The 19,705-nt window shown below is 34.3% G+C and overlaps 1 protein-coding gene and 1 pseudogene across 1 annotated transcript; both read right to left on the bottom strand.

Moving 5' to 3' along the window:
* Positions 1-156: 156 nt before the first annotated feature.
* On the bottom strand, positions 157-2,152 carry LOC116116124 (protein DMR6-LIKE OXYGENASE 2-like). Its single transcript, XM_031402221.1, has 4 exons — positions 1,756-2,152; positions 1,419-1,666; positions 1,010-1,331; positions 157-853 (listed from the first exon to the last, which is right to left on the bottom strand). The coding sequence occupies exons 1-4, from the start codon at positions 1,987-1,989 to the stop codon at positions 518-520; spliced, it is 1,140 nt and encodes a 379-aa protein (XP_031258081.1). The 5' UTR covers positions 1,990-2,152; the 3' UTR covers positions 157-517.
* Positions 2,153-4,554: 2,402 nt separating this feature from the next.
* Positions 4,555-18,873, bottom strand: LOC116116140 (annotated as a pseudogene).
* Between the last annotated feature and the right edge of the window lie 832 nt (positions 18,874-19,705).

Raw genomic sequence — 19,705 nt, 5'->3', positions numbered from 1 at the left:
AAACAGCATCATGCCGTGTCCAAGTTTGAGATTTCGCTGTTTCTGGGCTCTGCTGACTTATTACACCCTTTGGTCTTTCAAAAATTCTATTAAAAACAACACATATCTAGATAGAGGATAATTAGTTTTACCTCGATAGTCAATACCAGCACCACATAAAAATAATTCCTGATTCTGATCTAAATTAAAATTACATAACGTTAAACTTGATTACAGATGAAATATAATCAATAACTTTAATGGTGGTGAAATTATCCATCCACAAACATCTAGTGTGTCTGTGGTTAATTAAAAGGATGAAGCAGTAGTAGAGGTTTTTAACATGTCCAAGCAGCATTCAGTTTCAAAGGGGGCTAGTACTGAGACTACTTGAGGTCATATCAGAGAGTTTAGGCCTTCAAAGAGATTATATAGACAAATCATTAGGCAAACATGCCCAACACATGGCTTTGAACTATTATCCACCCTGTCCACAACCAGAGCTAACTTATGGACTTCTGGATATACTGATCCTAATTTAATCACTGTTCTTTTTCAAGATGATGTGCCTGGCCTTCAGGTTCTCAGGAATGACAAATGGGTTGCTGTCAATCGTATCCCCAACACTTTTATTATCAATATTGATGATCAAATGCATGTAAATGTAAACTCCCCTCTTCCAGAATTTCTCATAGTATTCAGCATATGTAAAGTCTCTATAGGCAGCCGGGTGGTTATGGTCGATTAACTCCTTGGCGGGACCTATTAAAGCATCTGGCGATGGACAATAAAAGGTTGGAATGGATATGCGCTCCTTGTCACAGTTCACCACAGCTCGATGAAGCACACTCTGGTACCGATCATTGCTGAGTACCTGATACAAATTGACCCACCACGAAATTATTACCATCTTTAAATTCAATATATGCTCCAGGGCGCACATGGACAAGAGCTAGGTAGAAAATTAATTAACAGAGAATAAATTATACACAAGGAGCAAGTTCTTTTATTATATATACAATTAATTTACCTGCATTTGATCACCAATGTTGATAATAAAAGTGTTGGGGATAGGATTGACAGCAACCCATTTGTCATTCCTGAGAACCTGAAGGCCAGGCACATCATCTTGAAGAAGAATAGTGATTAAATTAGGATCAGTATGTCCAGGAAGTCCATAAGTTAGCTCTGGTTGTGGACAGGGGGGATAATAGTTCAAAGCCATGTGTTGGGCATGTTTGCCTAATGATTTGTCTATATAATCTCTTTGAAGGCCTAAACTCTCTGATATGGCCTCAAGTAGTCTCAATACTAGCCCCCTAATACTTGTGCAATACTCGGCCACGTCTTCCCTGTCAACACACAAATTTATTAATGATACATGATTCGCCACTATAAAGTTAAGTGTGTATTTATATATATATGTATGTATACAAGACCTGAAGGATGGAGGATTAGTAGGCCATTCATGGACGTAATTTTCAAGAGGATAACAATGAAGTCTCAAGAAATCTCTCCAGTTGGCCACCTTTTCGGTCTTAACATTGAAACTAGTGGAGAGCCTAGTGGTTTTGGAAGGGTCATCAGAGTAACTCTTCAACCTCTCACTCTCTGGTAATTTGAAAAATCTTCTTGCAATGTTCAACATGATATTGATCATTTCCTCTGAAACTCCATGGTTTTTCACCTACAGGGACAGGTGTATGTATAGATTAAGATGTAGTTATAGCAAGTAATAATGAAGTTGAAGATTATTGCAAATAATAAAGTATATACCTGAAAGAAGCCATCGTGTTGGCATGCTAAACCAATCTGTTGGATGATTTCAGAGTGGCGAGGACCGTAAAGACCATCAAGATCGATAAGAGGAATAGAAGAAGCATCTGATACCTCAACTTGCGTGAGATTTGGACGGTCATTGATGGGTCTGATACAGTTAGAGGGAACGTTTTGAACAGTGGATGCAAGGTCGGAGAGTAGGAGCTTGGTGGAAGCGGTAGCTATAGCCATATGAAATAATATATTATTATGAAATATAAAGGAAAGGAACTGTATAAGTGATGGATGGTATGGCGTTTGATAGTCCCTATTTATAGGAAACAATATTGCTAAATGAGAGAGGAGAGAGGATAAGATAAAGGAAGAGTTGCCGAATCCCGACTGAACTGCTGGAAGATAATGTGAGCGACTGAGCCGTGAGAATCTACAAATTAATTGGCTTGGTGTGCCACTGCCGCATTTATCAAATTTATAATTCTTTTCTGCGGAACCGTGAATAGACGTAAATGAGTTAAAAATTTGGTGCTTCTTTTAAGTGTACAAAAGGTCATGGTCAAATAATTAAGAATAATAGGTATACTTTTGACTTTTGAGCTATTATGTCTAAAAAGTCGTGCTAATGGCAACTCAATAATAGCCTAAAAGGTGAATTGTATTTTCTGTCGAGCCTATACCGGTTAAAGGTATCTTATATTAATTCTATCCCTTTTTTAAAGAAGCAGGCTGTATCACCTCAAAGATACCTTATATTAATCAGATATCATTTTAAAAGAAATACAGATGAGAGTTTTTGATGTATCAAAATAACTTATAAAACACTTATTATATTAACCTTAAAATTATATAAATTAAGAAATTATATTAACCTCAAAGTTATATAAATTAAGAGGGAGATTAGACATATGAGAATTAGGCATAGATTTAAGCTTTATTTTTTTTCTCTATAAGTAAAATATTTCTTCATCTTTGTATGTCTTACGGGCAATATGATAGAAATAGTGAGAGAATAATAAAATAATAATGAATATAGGACTTGTTTTTAACATCCGAACCACTATAAAAATCTCTCTTTTTAATCTATTATTTATGTTTTCTGCAACATATATAATCTCAGCATCATATTCAAATCTCATAGATCTATCACGTATAACTTCTGAGTCCACTTAATATTTCTCACGTATAAGTCATTAGTATCCAAAATCAAGCATCAACATAGCATAAGATCATCTCCAACCCATTGCTTGCTATCATCTATCATTTCATTAGTAAAAGTAAAACAGCCATATTGTAAATATGTTAAAAGTATTCTTGTGGAGCTTGGCATCTTTTCACACTTTTACTAGTAGCCAAATCAAATCAGATTACCTCTAACTAGTTTCACGATTCGTTTGAGACTTTTATGTGTATTATTTAAGAAGTCATAAATTTGAATCTACGCGATTATTAATAAAGGACAGTCTCAAAAAACTTATTTAGCCGTTAACTTTAAGACTTCAGAGATCCACATACACATGAGATCCTGTTTACATGATATGGGCAATCTAAATTATCTACTGTAAAATTTTGCAATTCAGATATCCGGTCTCAATCGTCAGAATCATTCGTTTAATTTTGTGATAGGGTAATCGACATCCAGCTGGCAATTGATTATGTATTCTTGCACCCAAACTAGAATTGATAAAGAATAGTGATAAAGAGTCTCGGCGTGTCAACACTGGCACCTCTGCGGACCATGAAATTGATTGTGGGGTATAACTTCTTCACGAAAACCAACGTAATGAATTTCGATCACAATATTAGTTATTGGAAATTATCCCATCACACCAGCTAGCAAACCAGATAATTTGGCAATTTGGTGGAAATCCACATGTGTAGGGTGTGGGGTCAGAAATTAAACTATTTAGATGTCTGTAATCGCTTGTGATCTGGAAATAATTAGGTTTGTAACTTATACCCCTTGTTTAACTATAATTTATATTCTATGTGAAACAGGTCCCATTTTAAGAATTTACCCATACTCGTAAAATTCAACCAGAACAATGCTCTCCAGACTATGATCTGTTATCATAGATGGAGCACGCAGATATCCCCATGGTTCAACCCTGACCTCTGGCCTCCTAGATGGGCTTCGTGACCAAAGGTTATAGAAAACAAGAACCTTGGTCCTCCACAAGGCCTTCCAAAGCACTTTAAAACATTTTCCTATGCCTCTCAAAACCTCGACTTTAGATGACCAGTGTATGTTTGGATGTATATATTCTCACCAGAATTTTAGATGGCATACCTGAAGCTACTGATATTTTTCAAGTCAATGACACTGGTTAATTGCAAGACAAGTTAATTACTATCAGGAATGACTCCTAATTCAGCATTCGGACTGGCCTTATTCAACTTAAACCAGGATAACGGGGATGATTAGGTGGATCACCATTATAATATAAACAGCAAGTCCTTGATCATGACTCTTTTTCCCCTCAAATTATTAAGAATTTCGATGCTTTCTAATTAGAAAACAGCTTCATGCCGTGTCCGAGTTTGAGATTTCTCTTTTGCTAGGCTGCTGACTTATCTTAAGATAGAGAGGATATTTAGTTTTACATCAATACCATAACTGGTATTAATTACTAGCACCACATAAAAATAATTTCTGACACTGATCTAAATTAAAATCACATAATATTAAACTTGATTACAGATGAAATATAATCAATAATTTTAATGGTGGCGAAATTCTCTCTCCACAAACACCTAGTGTGTCTGTGGTTAATTAAAAGGATGAAGCAGTAGTACTCAGTTTCAAGTCCCCTCTTCCAGATATGTAAAGTCTGTATAGACAGCCGGGTGGTTAAGGTCGATTAACTCCTTGGCGGGACCTATTAAAGCATCTGGCGATGGACAATAAAAGGTTTGAATGCATATATGCGCTCCTTGTTACAATTCTCCGCAGCTCGATGAAGCACACTCTTGTACCGATCATTGCTGAGTACCTGAAACAAATTGACCCACCACGAAATTATTACGATCTTTAAATATAATATACGCTCCATGGCACACATGGACAAGAGCTAGGTAGTGTGAAGCAATGGTTAGGATGAAAATGTAATGATTTAAGAGTAGCCTAGGTTATTTTGTATATTAGCAAAATAATATCCAAACGGTACATTTTAGTCTAAGAATTTAGTTGCATATAATCACCTATTTGTAACTAACTTCAATTAATGAAAAATCCCCAATTTTCGGGTTCTTGTCCTAGTTTTTCTTTCAACTGTTCTTTATAGATTTTCCTTTATTTTTCTTCATTTTTCCTGAAATCCTTCTTGGTATCAAAGCTATCGACTAACATCCATGGCTAATATATGAATCCTGAGTTCTCAATTTCAGCTTCTAAAATAGAGATTGAACAAGCTCGTAGTGCAAATGCGTCCAACTTAATGCTTTAATCCTCTCTCCCAACTAGGGGTGAGCACGGGTAGCGGGTAGAATCGGAACCTGCGGGTAGAACCAAAGCCTATCTGGAACTGACACTATGCAGGTAGATTTCGATTCCCTTTTTTTGGAACCGACCCTATGCGGTTCCGATTCCGATTCCTACATGTGGAGAACCAAAACCTGGAAAAAAGAACCTGCAGTAGGTACCCAGCTTGGAACCTGCAGCAGGTACCCGGCTTGGAACCTGCAACGGGTATCCTATTTTGGATCCTGGGTTAAAATGAAATATCTGTGAAGAATGGGGGGTCTATATAATTTTACATATAAAAAAATTTAAATGGAAAAATTTAAATTTTTACAATAACCTAATTAAATAAATATATAATTATACTTATTACGTATAAACTACACCATATAAAAAACTTTAATAGATTATGATATATTAATATTAAAGTTTTGATTAATTAAGTGTATAATTAGAATTATGACCAATTAAAAGAATTATTTTTTAATAAAATAGTATATTTGATTGAATAATAATATAATATTTAGTTATTTACTTCAATTATCAAGTTCTAAGTATATTTGTAGTAAATTAGTAATTAATTAATTATATAAAATAAATTGATAAACATTAATACATTACTAGTTAAATGATTACTTAATCAATTATAAAATTATATTATCGTTAAATGATTACTTAATTAATTATAAATTTATAACATTACAGTAGTAATTTAGTACATTACTTAATTAAATAATTAGAAATTTATTTAATTATAACATTACATTATAGATTTATAGTATAATTATTTAATTAATTATAACATTAAATGATTACTTAATTAATTATAGCATTCCATCATAAACGTTAATACAATACTTAATTAAATGATTAAAAATTTAATTGATTATAATATTACATTAAAGATTTATAGTATGATTACTTAATTCATTATAACATTACATTATAGTATGATCACATAATTAATTATAACATTACATAATGAAATTATTATTTAATTAATTATGAAATTATATTATAAATATTAGTAGTTTATTACATTAGCACAATACTTAATTAAATGATTAGAAAATTAATTAATTATAACAATACATTATAAATTTATAGTATGATTACTTAATTAATTATAACATCACGTTATAAACAAATAATTACTTAATTAATTATATCATTCTATTATAAACATTAGTACAATACTTAATTAAATTATTAGAAATTTAATTAATTATAATATTATATTAAAGATTTAGAGTATGATTATTTAATTCATTATAACATTACATTATAAGATGATCACATAATTAATTATAACATTACATAATACAATGATTACTTAATTAATTATGACATTATATTATAAACATACTATGTTAGCACAATACCTAATTAAATGATTAGAAATTTAATTAATTATAGCATTACATTATAAATTTATAGTATGATTGCTTAATTAAATTATTACTTAATTAATTATAATATTCAATCATAAACATTAGTACAATACATAATTAAATGATTATAAATTTAATTAATTAAATAATTATATTATAATTAAATAATTACTTAATTAATAATAACATTATATTATATTATAACCACTTATTAATTATAACATTATATAGTAAAATGATTACTTAATTAATTATAAATTTATAACATTATATTATAAACATTAGTAATTTACTACATTAGTACACCACTTAATTAAATGATTAAAAATTTAATTAATTATAATATTACATTACAGTATGATTACTTAATTAATTATAATATTACATTATAAACATTTGTACAATACTTAATTAAATGATTAGAAATTTAATTAATTATAATATTAAATTATAAATTTATAATATGATTGTTTAATTAATTTAATTAATTGTTTTGGTTTTGGTTTTGATTGAGGAATTTTATGTGAATTGTGATGAATTGATTGAATTCAAGTGTTGCCTAGATATTAGAGGATTTATGAGTCACATTGGACACAAATGAATGAGTAATCAAAATTTGTTAGGGGTGTATTTGTAAATATTTAAGGTATTTTTGTTATTTTTAAACTAATAGGGGGGTAATTGATTTTTTATAGGTACCCGGGAAAGGAACCGGAACTTGCATTTTAGGTTCCGGTTCCTTGAATTTAAGAACATGTACTGTGCGGTTTCGGTTCCGATTCCTTTTTTGGAAACCTGCACTGTGCGGTCCCGTTTTCGATTCCCCCAAAAAATGCAGGGTACCCGGAACCGCTCATCCTTACTCCCAACATTGTCTGTAAAGCTTGTGGAGAAGAACTATGGATATTGGCGCTCTCAAATTCTTCCTGCTTTGGCAACTCACGAACTTGATGGTTTCATTACTGGTAAGAATCCATGCCCTACTATGTTTCATTTTAAGAAATCAATAGAGTCAAAAGATTTGTTAAGAAACCAAACCCAAAGTATTTCATTTGGAAGAGGACATATCAGTTCTTAGTGAGTTGACTATTCTCGACTATATCTGAGTCCATGTTTAGGCATGTTGCAAAATGCACCAGCTCGTATGAGATTTGGAGTATGTTAGAACTTCAATTCTAGTTTTTTTCTAAGGCTAGAACACTGCACTTGAGAAACTTATTGCAGACTACTAAGAAAGAGTCCGTGAATATCAATGAGTATGTCCTAATAATGAAGGAGTTAGGAGATGAGCTGGCTACAAGTGGAGTTAAAATTGGAGACAAAGAATTGCTGTTGTAGTTGTACATATTAGACGGTCTAGGTCCTAAATATGATGTTGTGGTGGCGAACCTGACTTTTAATAGTTGCAATGCTACTTTCCAGGAAGCTCAATTCATGCTACACAAGCATGAAATGAGGTTGGAAAGATAGACAGTGCACTGATGAACTTTCATGAACAACTGAATTCTGCACTATTGGTTTCTAAGCAAGGACCTATTGATCCTGTATCTTCACAATCTTCAGGCAATGGTTTTCAAAATGTCTCAGGTGTTGGTTTTCAAAATTTGTCACAACTACTGAAGTCAAGAGTTTCAAGTGTTCAATCTCCTAAAATTCCAGCAAAGTTAGAATACCTCAGTTGATCTACTTACACAGGTTCCAGTTGGGAATTTTGAGTTCGGAAACTTTGGATTTCAAGGATGTGGATTGAATAGGGCTACTGGTATTCATTTCATACCTACAAGTGTTCATCAGTTTAACAATAATATATATGATAAGAGGTAAAGGAAGGAGTAGAGGCTATTTCAAGCCAAAACTGGTCTATCAAGTATGTGGTAAAATAGGCCATTCTGTTCTATAATGCTACCATCGATTCGATCAGGAATTCCAGGGATTTAATCCTTTAGTTTACAACCAACCAATACAAGCCTCATCATTTAATCCTCAAATGCCCTCTCAAGCCAATATTGCAAGAGTCCCTAATGAACCTGTACAAGGATTGTTTACCAGTCATTATACACCTAATTGTAGCTCACTTCTTGGCTTTCATGCTTACTCTAGCAAGCCTTTACTATAATTAAATCAGTACTCTGCTTCTACATTTTAGCCTATAGAAAACAGACAACAACCTAGTCCCTCATCACATGCAAATAACACTGTCATACCTAATGGCAACACCTCTAAGACCGAAACTGGGACATTGATGAACTCAGGAGTTGCCTATCAATCTGTGGCCACTCCACAAACAGTGAATGACCAATCCTAGTACATGGATTCTGGGGCGTCTAACCACATGACAGCAGATGCTACCAATCTGGTTTTGAAGACAAATTATCTAGGGAACTCTAAAGTAAAAGGTGATGTTATTCCTATAACTCACATAGGTATGTTACTTGTTCCCTCTTTTGATTCACATAGGATTCTACAACTTAAGAATATTCTACGTGTTCCAAAAATTGAAAAAAAAACTTGTTGATCATATCTCAAATTACCACGGATAATAATGTCATAGTTGAATTTCATCATGATCATCAACAAAGCTATCTTGTTACAAGGAAAAGTAAAAGGTGGTCTTTACCAGCTAGAACTATCAAGCAATGTTACTCCTTCTCATGCATCATTCATCACATCTTATCCATGTTGTGCAACTCATGAAGCTAATGTCTCTACTTTGGCTAGTATTGAAGAATTTTCGAGCTCTGGTTCTCATAAAGATGTTGTTTGTAAAACCAATAATGTTCACTCAGATTTGTTTTTCTTATGGCCTGTAAGACTAGGACACCCTAATGTTAAAGCTCTACAATTGGTTTGAATAAGTTGCATGTAAAACATTTTATTAGTAGCAATAAAGATTCATTTTGTGAAGCTTGTCAGTTTGGGAAATTGAAGCAGTGTAGTTTTCATGTATCCTCTTCTAGAGCAAAATCTCCACTAGAGATAGTACATTCAAACCTATGGGGACCAACCCCTGTTATGTCTAAAGAAGGGTTTAGGTATTACATCATCTTTGTCGATGATTTTAGTCGATATACTTGGATATATGAAACTCAAATCTAAAGCACTTAATACCTTTGTTCAATTTCATAAATTTGTGGAGAAACAATTGGATACAAGTCTAAAGTGTTTGCAAACTGATTGGGGGGTGAATTTAGATCATTTTTTGGATACCTACAGGAGAATGGAATAATGTTTAGACATTCTTGTCCCTACTTGCACCAACAAAATGGGAGAGTAGAAAGAACGCATAGGGCAATCACAGAATATAGGTTATCTCTCTTAGCCCATGTTGCTATGCCCCTGAGTTTTTGGTGGTCAACTTTTACCACAGCTACATACCTATTGAATAGGTTACCTTCTACACCTCTTGATTTTGAATCACCCTATTACACTTTATTTCGTAAAGAGCCTGAGTATGCTAACCTTTGGGTGTTTGGATGTAATTGCTATTCATATCTTAGGCCATATAAAAAACATAATTTTTCTTATCATACAAAAATGTGTACTTTTCTTGTATATAGTCATTCTCACAAAGGCTATTTGTGCTTAGCATCTTCTAGTAGAGTGTATGTTGCCCAACAAGTGAAACTTTACGAGACAAACTTTCCATTTAAGTCTGAATTTCAGTCCTAAGCTGCTGGAGATTCCACAACTCATAGTGACAACTTAGTTCATGGTTTTGTTAGGTCCTGGTGTGTTCTTGATCTTGTGTTAACCTCAAGAGTTGTTCCTGGTCTAGCTTCTACTAACTTCATCTCAAGTAATACACATGTTCTCTCACCAATTGTAGTAGCACATAATTTCAGTCTAGCCAGTCCACCTTCGCAAATTGACACTCTGAATTCCTTATCAAGTGTCATTCATGCTCTTTCCAAAGCTACATTAGCACAAAATTCTCCTCAAACTAATACAGACTCACAAATTGGTCCTCTAAATTCCAGTAGTTTTGATCCTAGTTCTTCTACTGCACATGTGACCTTTGATTTGGAAAATGAGCATCCTTTAGCTTCCACTATTCCTAGCCCTCATTTGGAAGGAGTACTTCCTTATCCGTCCACACAAGTCACCAATATTCACCCTATGGTTGCCAGATCTAAAGCTGGCTTTTCTGCAAAAAACCAGAGCTAATCTTGCCTTCACATATCAAACATTGTTATCTGCAAGTACTATTCTCAGAGAACCACAAACTGTCACTGAAGCCTTACATATACCTAAATGGAAATAGGCTATGGAGAATGATATCAAGCCCTCTTGAAAAACAAAACTTTGGCGTTAGTACCTTATGAAGAAGGAATGCATGTAATGTGCAGTCAGTGAGTGTTTAAAACTAAACTAAACTTAGATGGTACTCTTCAAAAGTACAAAGCTAGGCTGGTGGCCAAAGGCTTTCAACAAACACTTGGGCTGGACTATTTTGACACTTTCTTTCCAATTGTAAAGGCATTAACAATTCAAATTATGATGTCTTTGGCAGTACACCAAAGTTGGTCCATTCAACAACTTGATGTAAATAATGCCTTCTTGAATGGGGAGCTATCAGAAAAAGTGTTCATGTTGCCTCTTGAAGGGTTCTCTACTAGGTCTTTCTCATACAAAACTTATGTGTAGATTACATAAGGCCCTTTATGGTCTTAAGCAAGCTCCAAGAGCTTGGTTTGATAAATAGAAAAATGCATTATTGGATTGGGGTTTTGTCAATTCTACTTCAAATATTAGCTTGTTCTTTTATAAGAAATACTCACTAGTAATGTATCTTCTAGTCTATCTGGATGACATCCTAGTGATAGGAAATGACAGCCAACTTATTTCACAAGAAGTGACTGACTTGAATAACAAGTCTGCTTTAAAAACTTGGGGGAAGTGCAATATTTTCTTGGTTTTGAAGTTCAACAAAATGCTTATGAGTTGTTACTTACACAAACCAAGTATGCACAAGAGTGTTACACAAGGCTAGAATGGAAGAATCTAACCCATCTTTAACACCTATGGCCACCGAAGTAAGATTTGGGAAAGAAGACAGTGATTTATTTGATCATCCCACACTCTACAAAAGCATCAAGGAGGTCTACAATATCTAACATTGTCCATACCAGACTTGACATTTTCGGTTAACAAGCTGAGTCAGTTTCTTCAAAATCCTACTACAACCCACTAGACAACTTACAAGAGGATATTGATGTGTATTAAAGGCACTTTACATTATGGTATTGTCTTTACAAAAAGAAAACCATTCATTTTGGAGGTGTTTACTAATGCTGATTAGGCAAGTGATACAATTGATAAGAGATCAACAAGTGGTTACAGTGTATTTCTTGGGGGAAATTTGATTCAATGGTCTTCAAGGAAACAAAAGGTTGTTGCTTTGTCATCAACTAAGGCTAAATATATATATCACTTAGTCAAGCTGCAACTGAGCTAGTATGGGTGCAAAACCTATTCAAAGAACTTGGCATTATTATTAATCACTATCCTATAATCTGGTGCGATAACATGAGTACAGGTGCTTTGTCCTCAAATCCTGTATTTCATGCGAGGACAAAGCACATTGAAATCAATGTTCATTATGTGCGAGAGTTGGTTGCAAACAAAGCCTTGAATGTTCAATACATAGCTTTAGAATGTCAAATTGCCGATGTACTAACCAAAGCTATTCACTGCACCAGATTTGCCTTATTTAGGGAGAAATTGAATGTGACATATGAACTGCCAAAAGTTGAGGTTAAGAGCAAAAGTTGAAGCTGATATTTTTAAAGTGTCTGACTATATTAAAGCTGAAGTATGTAGCTCAAGGAGCTGAACTGAAGTCTGTAGCTAAAGATACTGAAGCATTTTTTTTTTCCTGAAGTTGAAGCTAGACACAGATTAGTTTCAAGGGAAATGTTGCAAAAGGAGCAGAGAGCAGATTAATTTCAGGGGAAATGTTAGAGAAGGAGCAGAAAGCATATAATGTCAGCGGAAATATTGAAGAAGTTAAGAGTGATTTAGTTTAAGGGGAAATGTGAAGTAATGGTTAGGATGAAAATGTAATAATTTAAGAGTAGCCTAGGCTATTTTGTATTTTAGCAAAATAACATCCAAACGGTGCGTTTTAGTCTGAGAATCTAGTTGCATATAATCACCTATTTGTAACTAACTTCAATTAATAAAAAAAAATCCCCAATTTTCAGGTTCTTGTCCTAGTTTTTCTCTCAACTGTTCTTCATAGATTTTCCTTTATTTTTCTTCAGTTTTGCTGAAATCTTTCAGGAAGAAAGTTAATCAACAAAGAATAAATTATACACAAGGAGTAAGTTCTTTTATTATACATTCAATTAATTTACTTGCATTTGATCACAAATGTTGATAATGAAAGTGATGGGGATAGGATATACAACAACCCATTTGTCATTCCTGAGAACCTGAAGACCAGGCACATCATTGTAACACCTCCTCTTTAGTACTATTCTTATAATACATACTATGTAAATTATAGATATACGTAGCGATGGAAAATAGTGGGCTCAAATTTTTCTTTACTCACAAAATATAATTCTTTACAAATACAAAATACTATGTATTAAAAACTTTCTAATTAATACAAAATATCATCGCTGGTGGACAGTGGTGCCAATACTCTTCGCTCCTCGACGTCCATCCGACCGTTGCTCCTATTTCCTGCAAAACAGAGAAGAACAACGGGGTGAGCATAACAATGCTCAGTAAGTAAATCCTCTACTACCTGTCCCCGTAACTCACTCTTTGGTTCTTTCCTTACTCTACTATTCTTCTATTTCTATTTCTCACTGTTTTCCTCTTTCTTTCTAATACTGTTATTCTCCTTTAACTCTGTTCTACTCTTTTTTTTTTTTTTCTTTCTTTCTTTCTCTCTGTTCTTTTTCTCTTATTCTTACTCAGCATGAAGGATAATCATGGTTCTCTCTTATTCTCATCATACTCACCATGAAGGAAAATCATGGTTCTCGCCTATATAAGCTCTACATGCAATTAATACAAAAGAACTGCATGTTTCTTCTTCTACTCTCTATTCTTATTAGCTCAAACTTCCGCATTCTTTCTCATACTCTCTCTCTCTTTCTATCTCATTCTTTCTCAAGCTTTCTCATTCTTTAATTCTTTCTATTATCTCATTCTCATTTCTGTTTCTCTTTCTTATAATTCTTTTCTGTTAACTCTCTTTAGTAGTCACGGCCTCATCTTACCGGAGGCACGGTAGGGACTCGCTCCCGCTCTACATGACTTCTCCTCATTCTTGCCGATCGGACTTGGTTATGCATGGATTCGGAACCCTTGGCCATGTGAGTGTATAATCTCTCTCTCGGGTACTCGGGTATAGCCCTCATCCGCATGCACACTCACGGACTACACCACTTCTCTTTCTCATACACGTGCCGCTCTCTCAATGCGGCGTACATGCGGGAATAACTCTACCCATTACTCACGGGTTCCCCATCACATAACTTACTCTATGCTCTTATCTCTCTCTTATTCTTTCTCATGTTTGCTCATCTCTTTCTCAAGCTAGTACTCATAATATAGCTTAACTCTTAGCTTGTCTCATCTCTGTTCTTTCTCATTCCTACTCATTGGAATGTCATGACCTCATCTGACTGGAGGCACGGCTGGGCGCTACCACTCTACGTGACTTCCGCTCATTTCGCTACCGATCCGATTTAGTCATGCATGGATTCGAAACCTTTGGCCATGCGAGTGTATTCTCTCTCTCTCTGAATGTCACAACCCCATCTTACCGGAGGCACGGCTGGAACCTCATGTTCCACTCTGCGTGACAGTCACGGCCTCATCTGACCGGAGGCACGGCTAGGGATCACAAAGCACCCACTCTCGTGACTCTACTCATCACTCACAGGTTCCCCATCGCACAACTTACTCTATTCTCTTCTGTAGCACCCTTCTCTCTTTTGGTGCTCAATCTCTCTTCCTCTTTACTATCAAAGTATTCTCATTCTCTTTTGTAAAACCCCCCTCCAGTCAAGTATCCTCTGAATATCCCTCAATGAGAATCCCGAGGATACATGTCTGGAGAACGAGTTGTATTTAAAAAAAATCCGTATAAGGATAATAATAATATATCCAAAACATGCATATAAAATATCACGCAGGATCTAAACTTATAATTTACAAACTTTAAGAAATTACAAGATCAAAACATATTTATAGGGTGGAAGCTTCCAAATGTATTTCACAGATATTTATCATTTACATATTTACATCAAGATAAAAATATCGAGATGATAATAAATCATCTCCCCTCACGTGTAGTCCCGCTGTCTCTAGCATCCCTCGCTTCTAGTCTACCTGCAAAGCAATCAACAATGAAAGGGTGAGCGCTAATCGCTCAGTAAGGAATGATCCGTTTATCTGTTAACACATCACTTATCTTTTACATCTAGGGATACTTCCCCTTTTATTACTAATTCATATGCTTTTCATCATTTTATCCCATGGCTATATAAACATCAATGTGTACACACACATCACATATCATGACATAACATCTAAAATCATCTAACATGAGTATAAATCATCTCATGATGTAAATAACATCATAACTCATGTAATGCAACTAAATGCATATGAAACATTTAACATCTAGCCGATCGGACCTTTCTTAGCATCTTAAGCACTTCATATCATCTAGCCTCAAATTTCATCTAGAGCTCATATCATCGGGAGGCGTGCTTACGCGTTATTTAGCATCTAAAGCATATATTCATCTTTCCTCAACCGGTATACGAGGATATGCTTACGCGTTTTCCATCGTGTCTATATGCATCTCTATCATGTCTATTTGCATCTCTAACATCTTATGGCATGTAAATACATATTTTGGTGAGCTTAATACTTTTAATTCATCTATGGATTATCAATCCATTTACATTACCTCTTGCTCACATACATCATCTTAAAACATGTATTATATTGCATCTTCATGCCATTTCATAACATTAATCATGTCTTAACATCATGACCATGTATACTTTCAAATATCATCTAACTAATGGTAAACATTAGTACATGTTATACTTACAATAATACATAATAATCAATTCATAATCATAAGATGATTGTTAAATCTTAAACTTAATAACCAGTTTATGCTTCAGGCCATTTTCCATCCTTTTCTCAAACGATGGCTCTTGGCATAAACATAAAAGTTATAGGTCTGTGTCTTATCTTTCTAATGCTTCAAGAATCATCTCATTTAGATTTTTATAACTCAAGTTATGGTCGAAATCAGAAGCATGGTTACCAAAACCCCTAAGCCCATTAAATCCGAATTTTCATATTAACTATGTCACATCAATTCCTATTGACATTAACCAATAGGTTAACTTGTGATCAAATAAACCTCCCCTTGATGTCTTTAACATCTTAAAGGAGTGTAAAATCTCATTTCCATAATCCTCCATTATTGCTATACATTGTAAGCTAATGCAACAACACATCAACACTTCTAATAGCAACCATTCAACACCATGTGGCCTCCAATACTACAATTTTTGCCACAATCAGTATCCACACTTCATTTTCTTCAATCAAACATAACAACTCATAAAACATAAGAGCATAACTTCATTATAATGAATTCAAGGCAATAAGTAGAATAAATGAGTTCAACTACACTTGCCATCACTAATTCTATGCCTTAAAGCCTTAATTTAACCTTTGACTTCTTTTACACCTTAATCCTACTATATACATTATACCTCAACTCTACCTCAAATCTTCAAATTACATCAAAACTAAAGCTTTTAATCCTTACCTTAAACCCTTCAATTGAAGATCCAAGGCTCCTATCTTGTTCTCCTTGAAAAATTATGCAAAACTCCTTGAAAACCTAGAGAAAGAAAGCTGTTTCATGGAAGATTTGAGAGAAAATGGAAGAAATGTTGAAGAAAGGCTCTCTCCTTTGGCTTGAACGATTTCATCTCATTTATAGGAAAATATTTCATTTATTTTCCAAAATTATGCAATTGGCCATTATTTTAATTGTATAACTCATAAGTCCTTATTCTTCATATAGGCATTTTGGTCATTTCACACTAACATAATTATTCTTATTAATGCCATTAAATGCAATGAAGCCTACTCATCCTTGACTTTTTCAATGCTTATCCATAGGTAAAAAATACCATTTTGCCCCTAACCTCTTTATGGATAATTGATTCATACCGTTCCAAATGAATTGACTATTTTGCCCTTAGTTAGATTTTATGCTTTTTAACATAATAAACATTTAAAGGACTATTTTGAGTTAGGAACATCCTTTGACATCTTGGGTTTACATCTTTACTCTTAGAGTTGTTTCTCAACATTCTCTACCTTTCCACTCAAACTAGTACTCATAGTATGCTTATACTCAAAATTCTCTACTCTTAAGCTAGTACTCATAATGTAGCTCTGCTTAACATTCTCTATTCTTTCTCAAACTACTTCTCAATGGACAATTAATGCTATGGATGGTTTATACTCATTAATGCACTTATGAAATCCAAATGCATGTTGCTCCAAATCGTCATTCTGCACAGGTCACCTAAAAGGGCATCCTTGCGTTATACACATCGGATTGCTACGTTTTTGGTCTCGTTTTAAAGCTCAAAAACAGGGCTACAACTTTTATGTTTGTTCTCAGCCCGGTTCAATCCTTAGATGCCCAAAATTCACTTAGAAAGTCACGGCTGTGACAGGGCAGATTTCACTTAGGCATTTCCCAAACAACTCATGTGCATACAAAAACTCCTCTATAATTCCAACTCTACTTCTCTTTTTAACCATCCAAAATGGGAAGAAACTCCCTCTAGGGGCATGGTTCCTATCATAGAAGAACACTCCCAAAATATCTACTCAATCTCCTCCACTTCATCTCAACTATTACTCATAAACACTTCCCAAAAGGAATATCCACCAACAAACATAAATCCTCTTCTCAATTCAATTCCTCAACAAGTAGACACATCTCTACTCAATTTCTCAACAAGCATCATATATACATGCATAAATAATCTCTACTTAAGAATTTCTTAAACTTTAGCTTGAGTTGGATTTACTTACCTCATACTTGAGTAGTCTCCACTAAAGCTCTCTACTCTTGTTGGCCTTAGCTTTCCCTTAATTCCTAAGCATAAACTTAGTAAGAACTTAACCCTTACATAAATAAAACTCATCTCTAGAGTAGGGATTCTTACCTCTTCTTGCTTAGGATCACTTCTTTGTCAATTCCAACTTAAAACTCTCAAAAATCCCTTGGAAGATTGAGTGAGGAAATTGAGAGGAAATGGGAATAAAGAGGCGTGTGAAATGGGTGAAATGAATGGGTTTAGAGAACTCAACCCTTATTAGCTCATATAATATCCACTCTTTCCCATTTTGCCCTTACTCTTTCTTGAAATTTCCACCTTTATCCTTTAATTCTTTACAAACTCACCCCCATTTTACACTATTCTCCATGAAATTTCCTTGCATTTTACTCCCCACTTTTCCTGCTAATTAGGGGTAGAATGGTCATTTTACCCCTATGGAGAATTCTCTAGAAACCTCAAGAACTTTTTTGTCGTCTCGTCGCCGTGGCGAAGAACTTTCTGTCGCCCCGGCGAAACAGTCCAGAACTGACACTGCCAACACAGAACCAACGTCGCCGCGGTGAAGCTTCTCCCTCGCCCCGGCGAAGACTGCAGCTCCAAAATCTGTCAAGTCTTGATCAATTCCATGGTACACACTCAACCAAACCCAAAACATAAACTCAACCAAAGGCCAACCAAACAACATGAACAATATACAAACTCATTTAGGGGCAATTCAGTAATCCTTTAGGCCATACCTTAAACAGTGGCTACGTATTTCAAGTGGGGCGTTACAATCATCTTGAAGAAAATACTGATTAAATTAGGATTATATGTCCAGAAAGTCCATAAGTTAGATTTGGTTGTGGACAGGGTGGATAATAGTTTAAAGTCATTTGTTGGGCATGTTTGCCTAAAGACTTGTATATATAATCTCTTTGAAGGCCTAAACTCTCCGATATGGCCTCAAGTAGTCTCAATACTAGCCCCCTAATACTTATACAATACTTGGCCACGTCTTCCCTATCAACACACAAATTTGTTAATGATACATGATTCGCCAGCAATAGAGTTAAGTGTGTTTGTATACGTAATACCTAAATGATGGAGGATTAGTAGGCCATTCATAGCAATGCTTACATACTAGAATCATCTTAAGATAGTAGAAGGTTATCTATCAGTTGTATGAAGCAAAGAAGGATTAAGAAAAGGCAATTCAAGGAACATTGATTGGTTTTGTATATTAATTACATGAGGTCATTATTGTCTATGCCACAAACAATACACATCCAAGTATCAATAATTATAGCATTAACATGTCAAATGCTCAAATGCACAAAGTTTACATGATGAAGTACAAGTACATATATAAAGACTGAATGAGAAGAAAATGCTAGTCCCCATATTGGATGGAATTTTCAAAAAACATAACAATTTCTACTCTCTAATTGGCAATTTCTCCAAGATTTTTCAATTAAATATTCTTCAAGAAAACATTATTCATCAAAAATATTAGCGTGATGAATTAAGCAGAGCTCTGTCAATGATACCTGTAGCCTCAATGTAGCAATCTTATTGAAGCCGGTGATATTTTGTTGGAAATGCAGCAAATTCTGTCAACTTTGTAAAAAATCTTTTTGCACCAAGAATACAAAGTTGATGTTCTGATTGCAGTAGTTGGAGCTGTTGTTTTGTTGTATTTTGATGTAATTTGTGACAGATTTAGTTGAAACCTACAGTGATTAAGTGGTGTATTTGACTGACTTGATTTTGTATTAGTTGAATGTAATTTAGTTCAAATTTGAATTTATAAAAATATCCACTGCATTAGGTGTAACAGTGGACTGGTTTGTGTATATATTTCCCCTGTTTTATGAATGAAAAGCAAAGCATATATTCATGCTGTCGTCTCTCCTCTTTTGCTCAATATCATTCTTCTCATTACTCTCCAGCAAAACCAACAATTGGTATCAGAGCACTTATTG

The sequence above is a fragment of the Pistacia vera genome, unplaced genomic scaffold (assembly GCF_008641045.1).
Source record: "Pistacia vera cultivar Batoury unplaced genomic scaffold, PisVer_v2 Contig761, whole genome shotgun sequence".
NCBI lineage: Eukaryota > Viridiplantae > Streptophyta > Magnoliopsida > Sapindales > Anacardiaceae > Pistacia > Pistacia vera.
The sequence above is the reverse complement of the archived record's forward strand: the minus strand, read 5'-3'. Positions and strand labels throughout refer to the sequence as shown.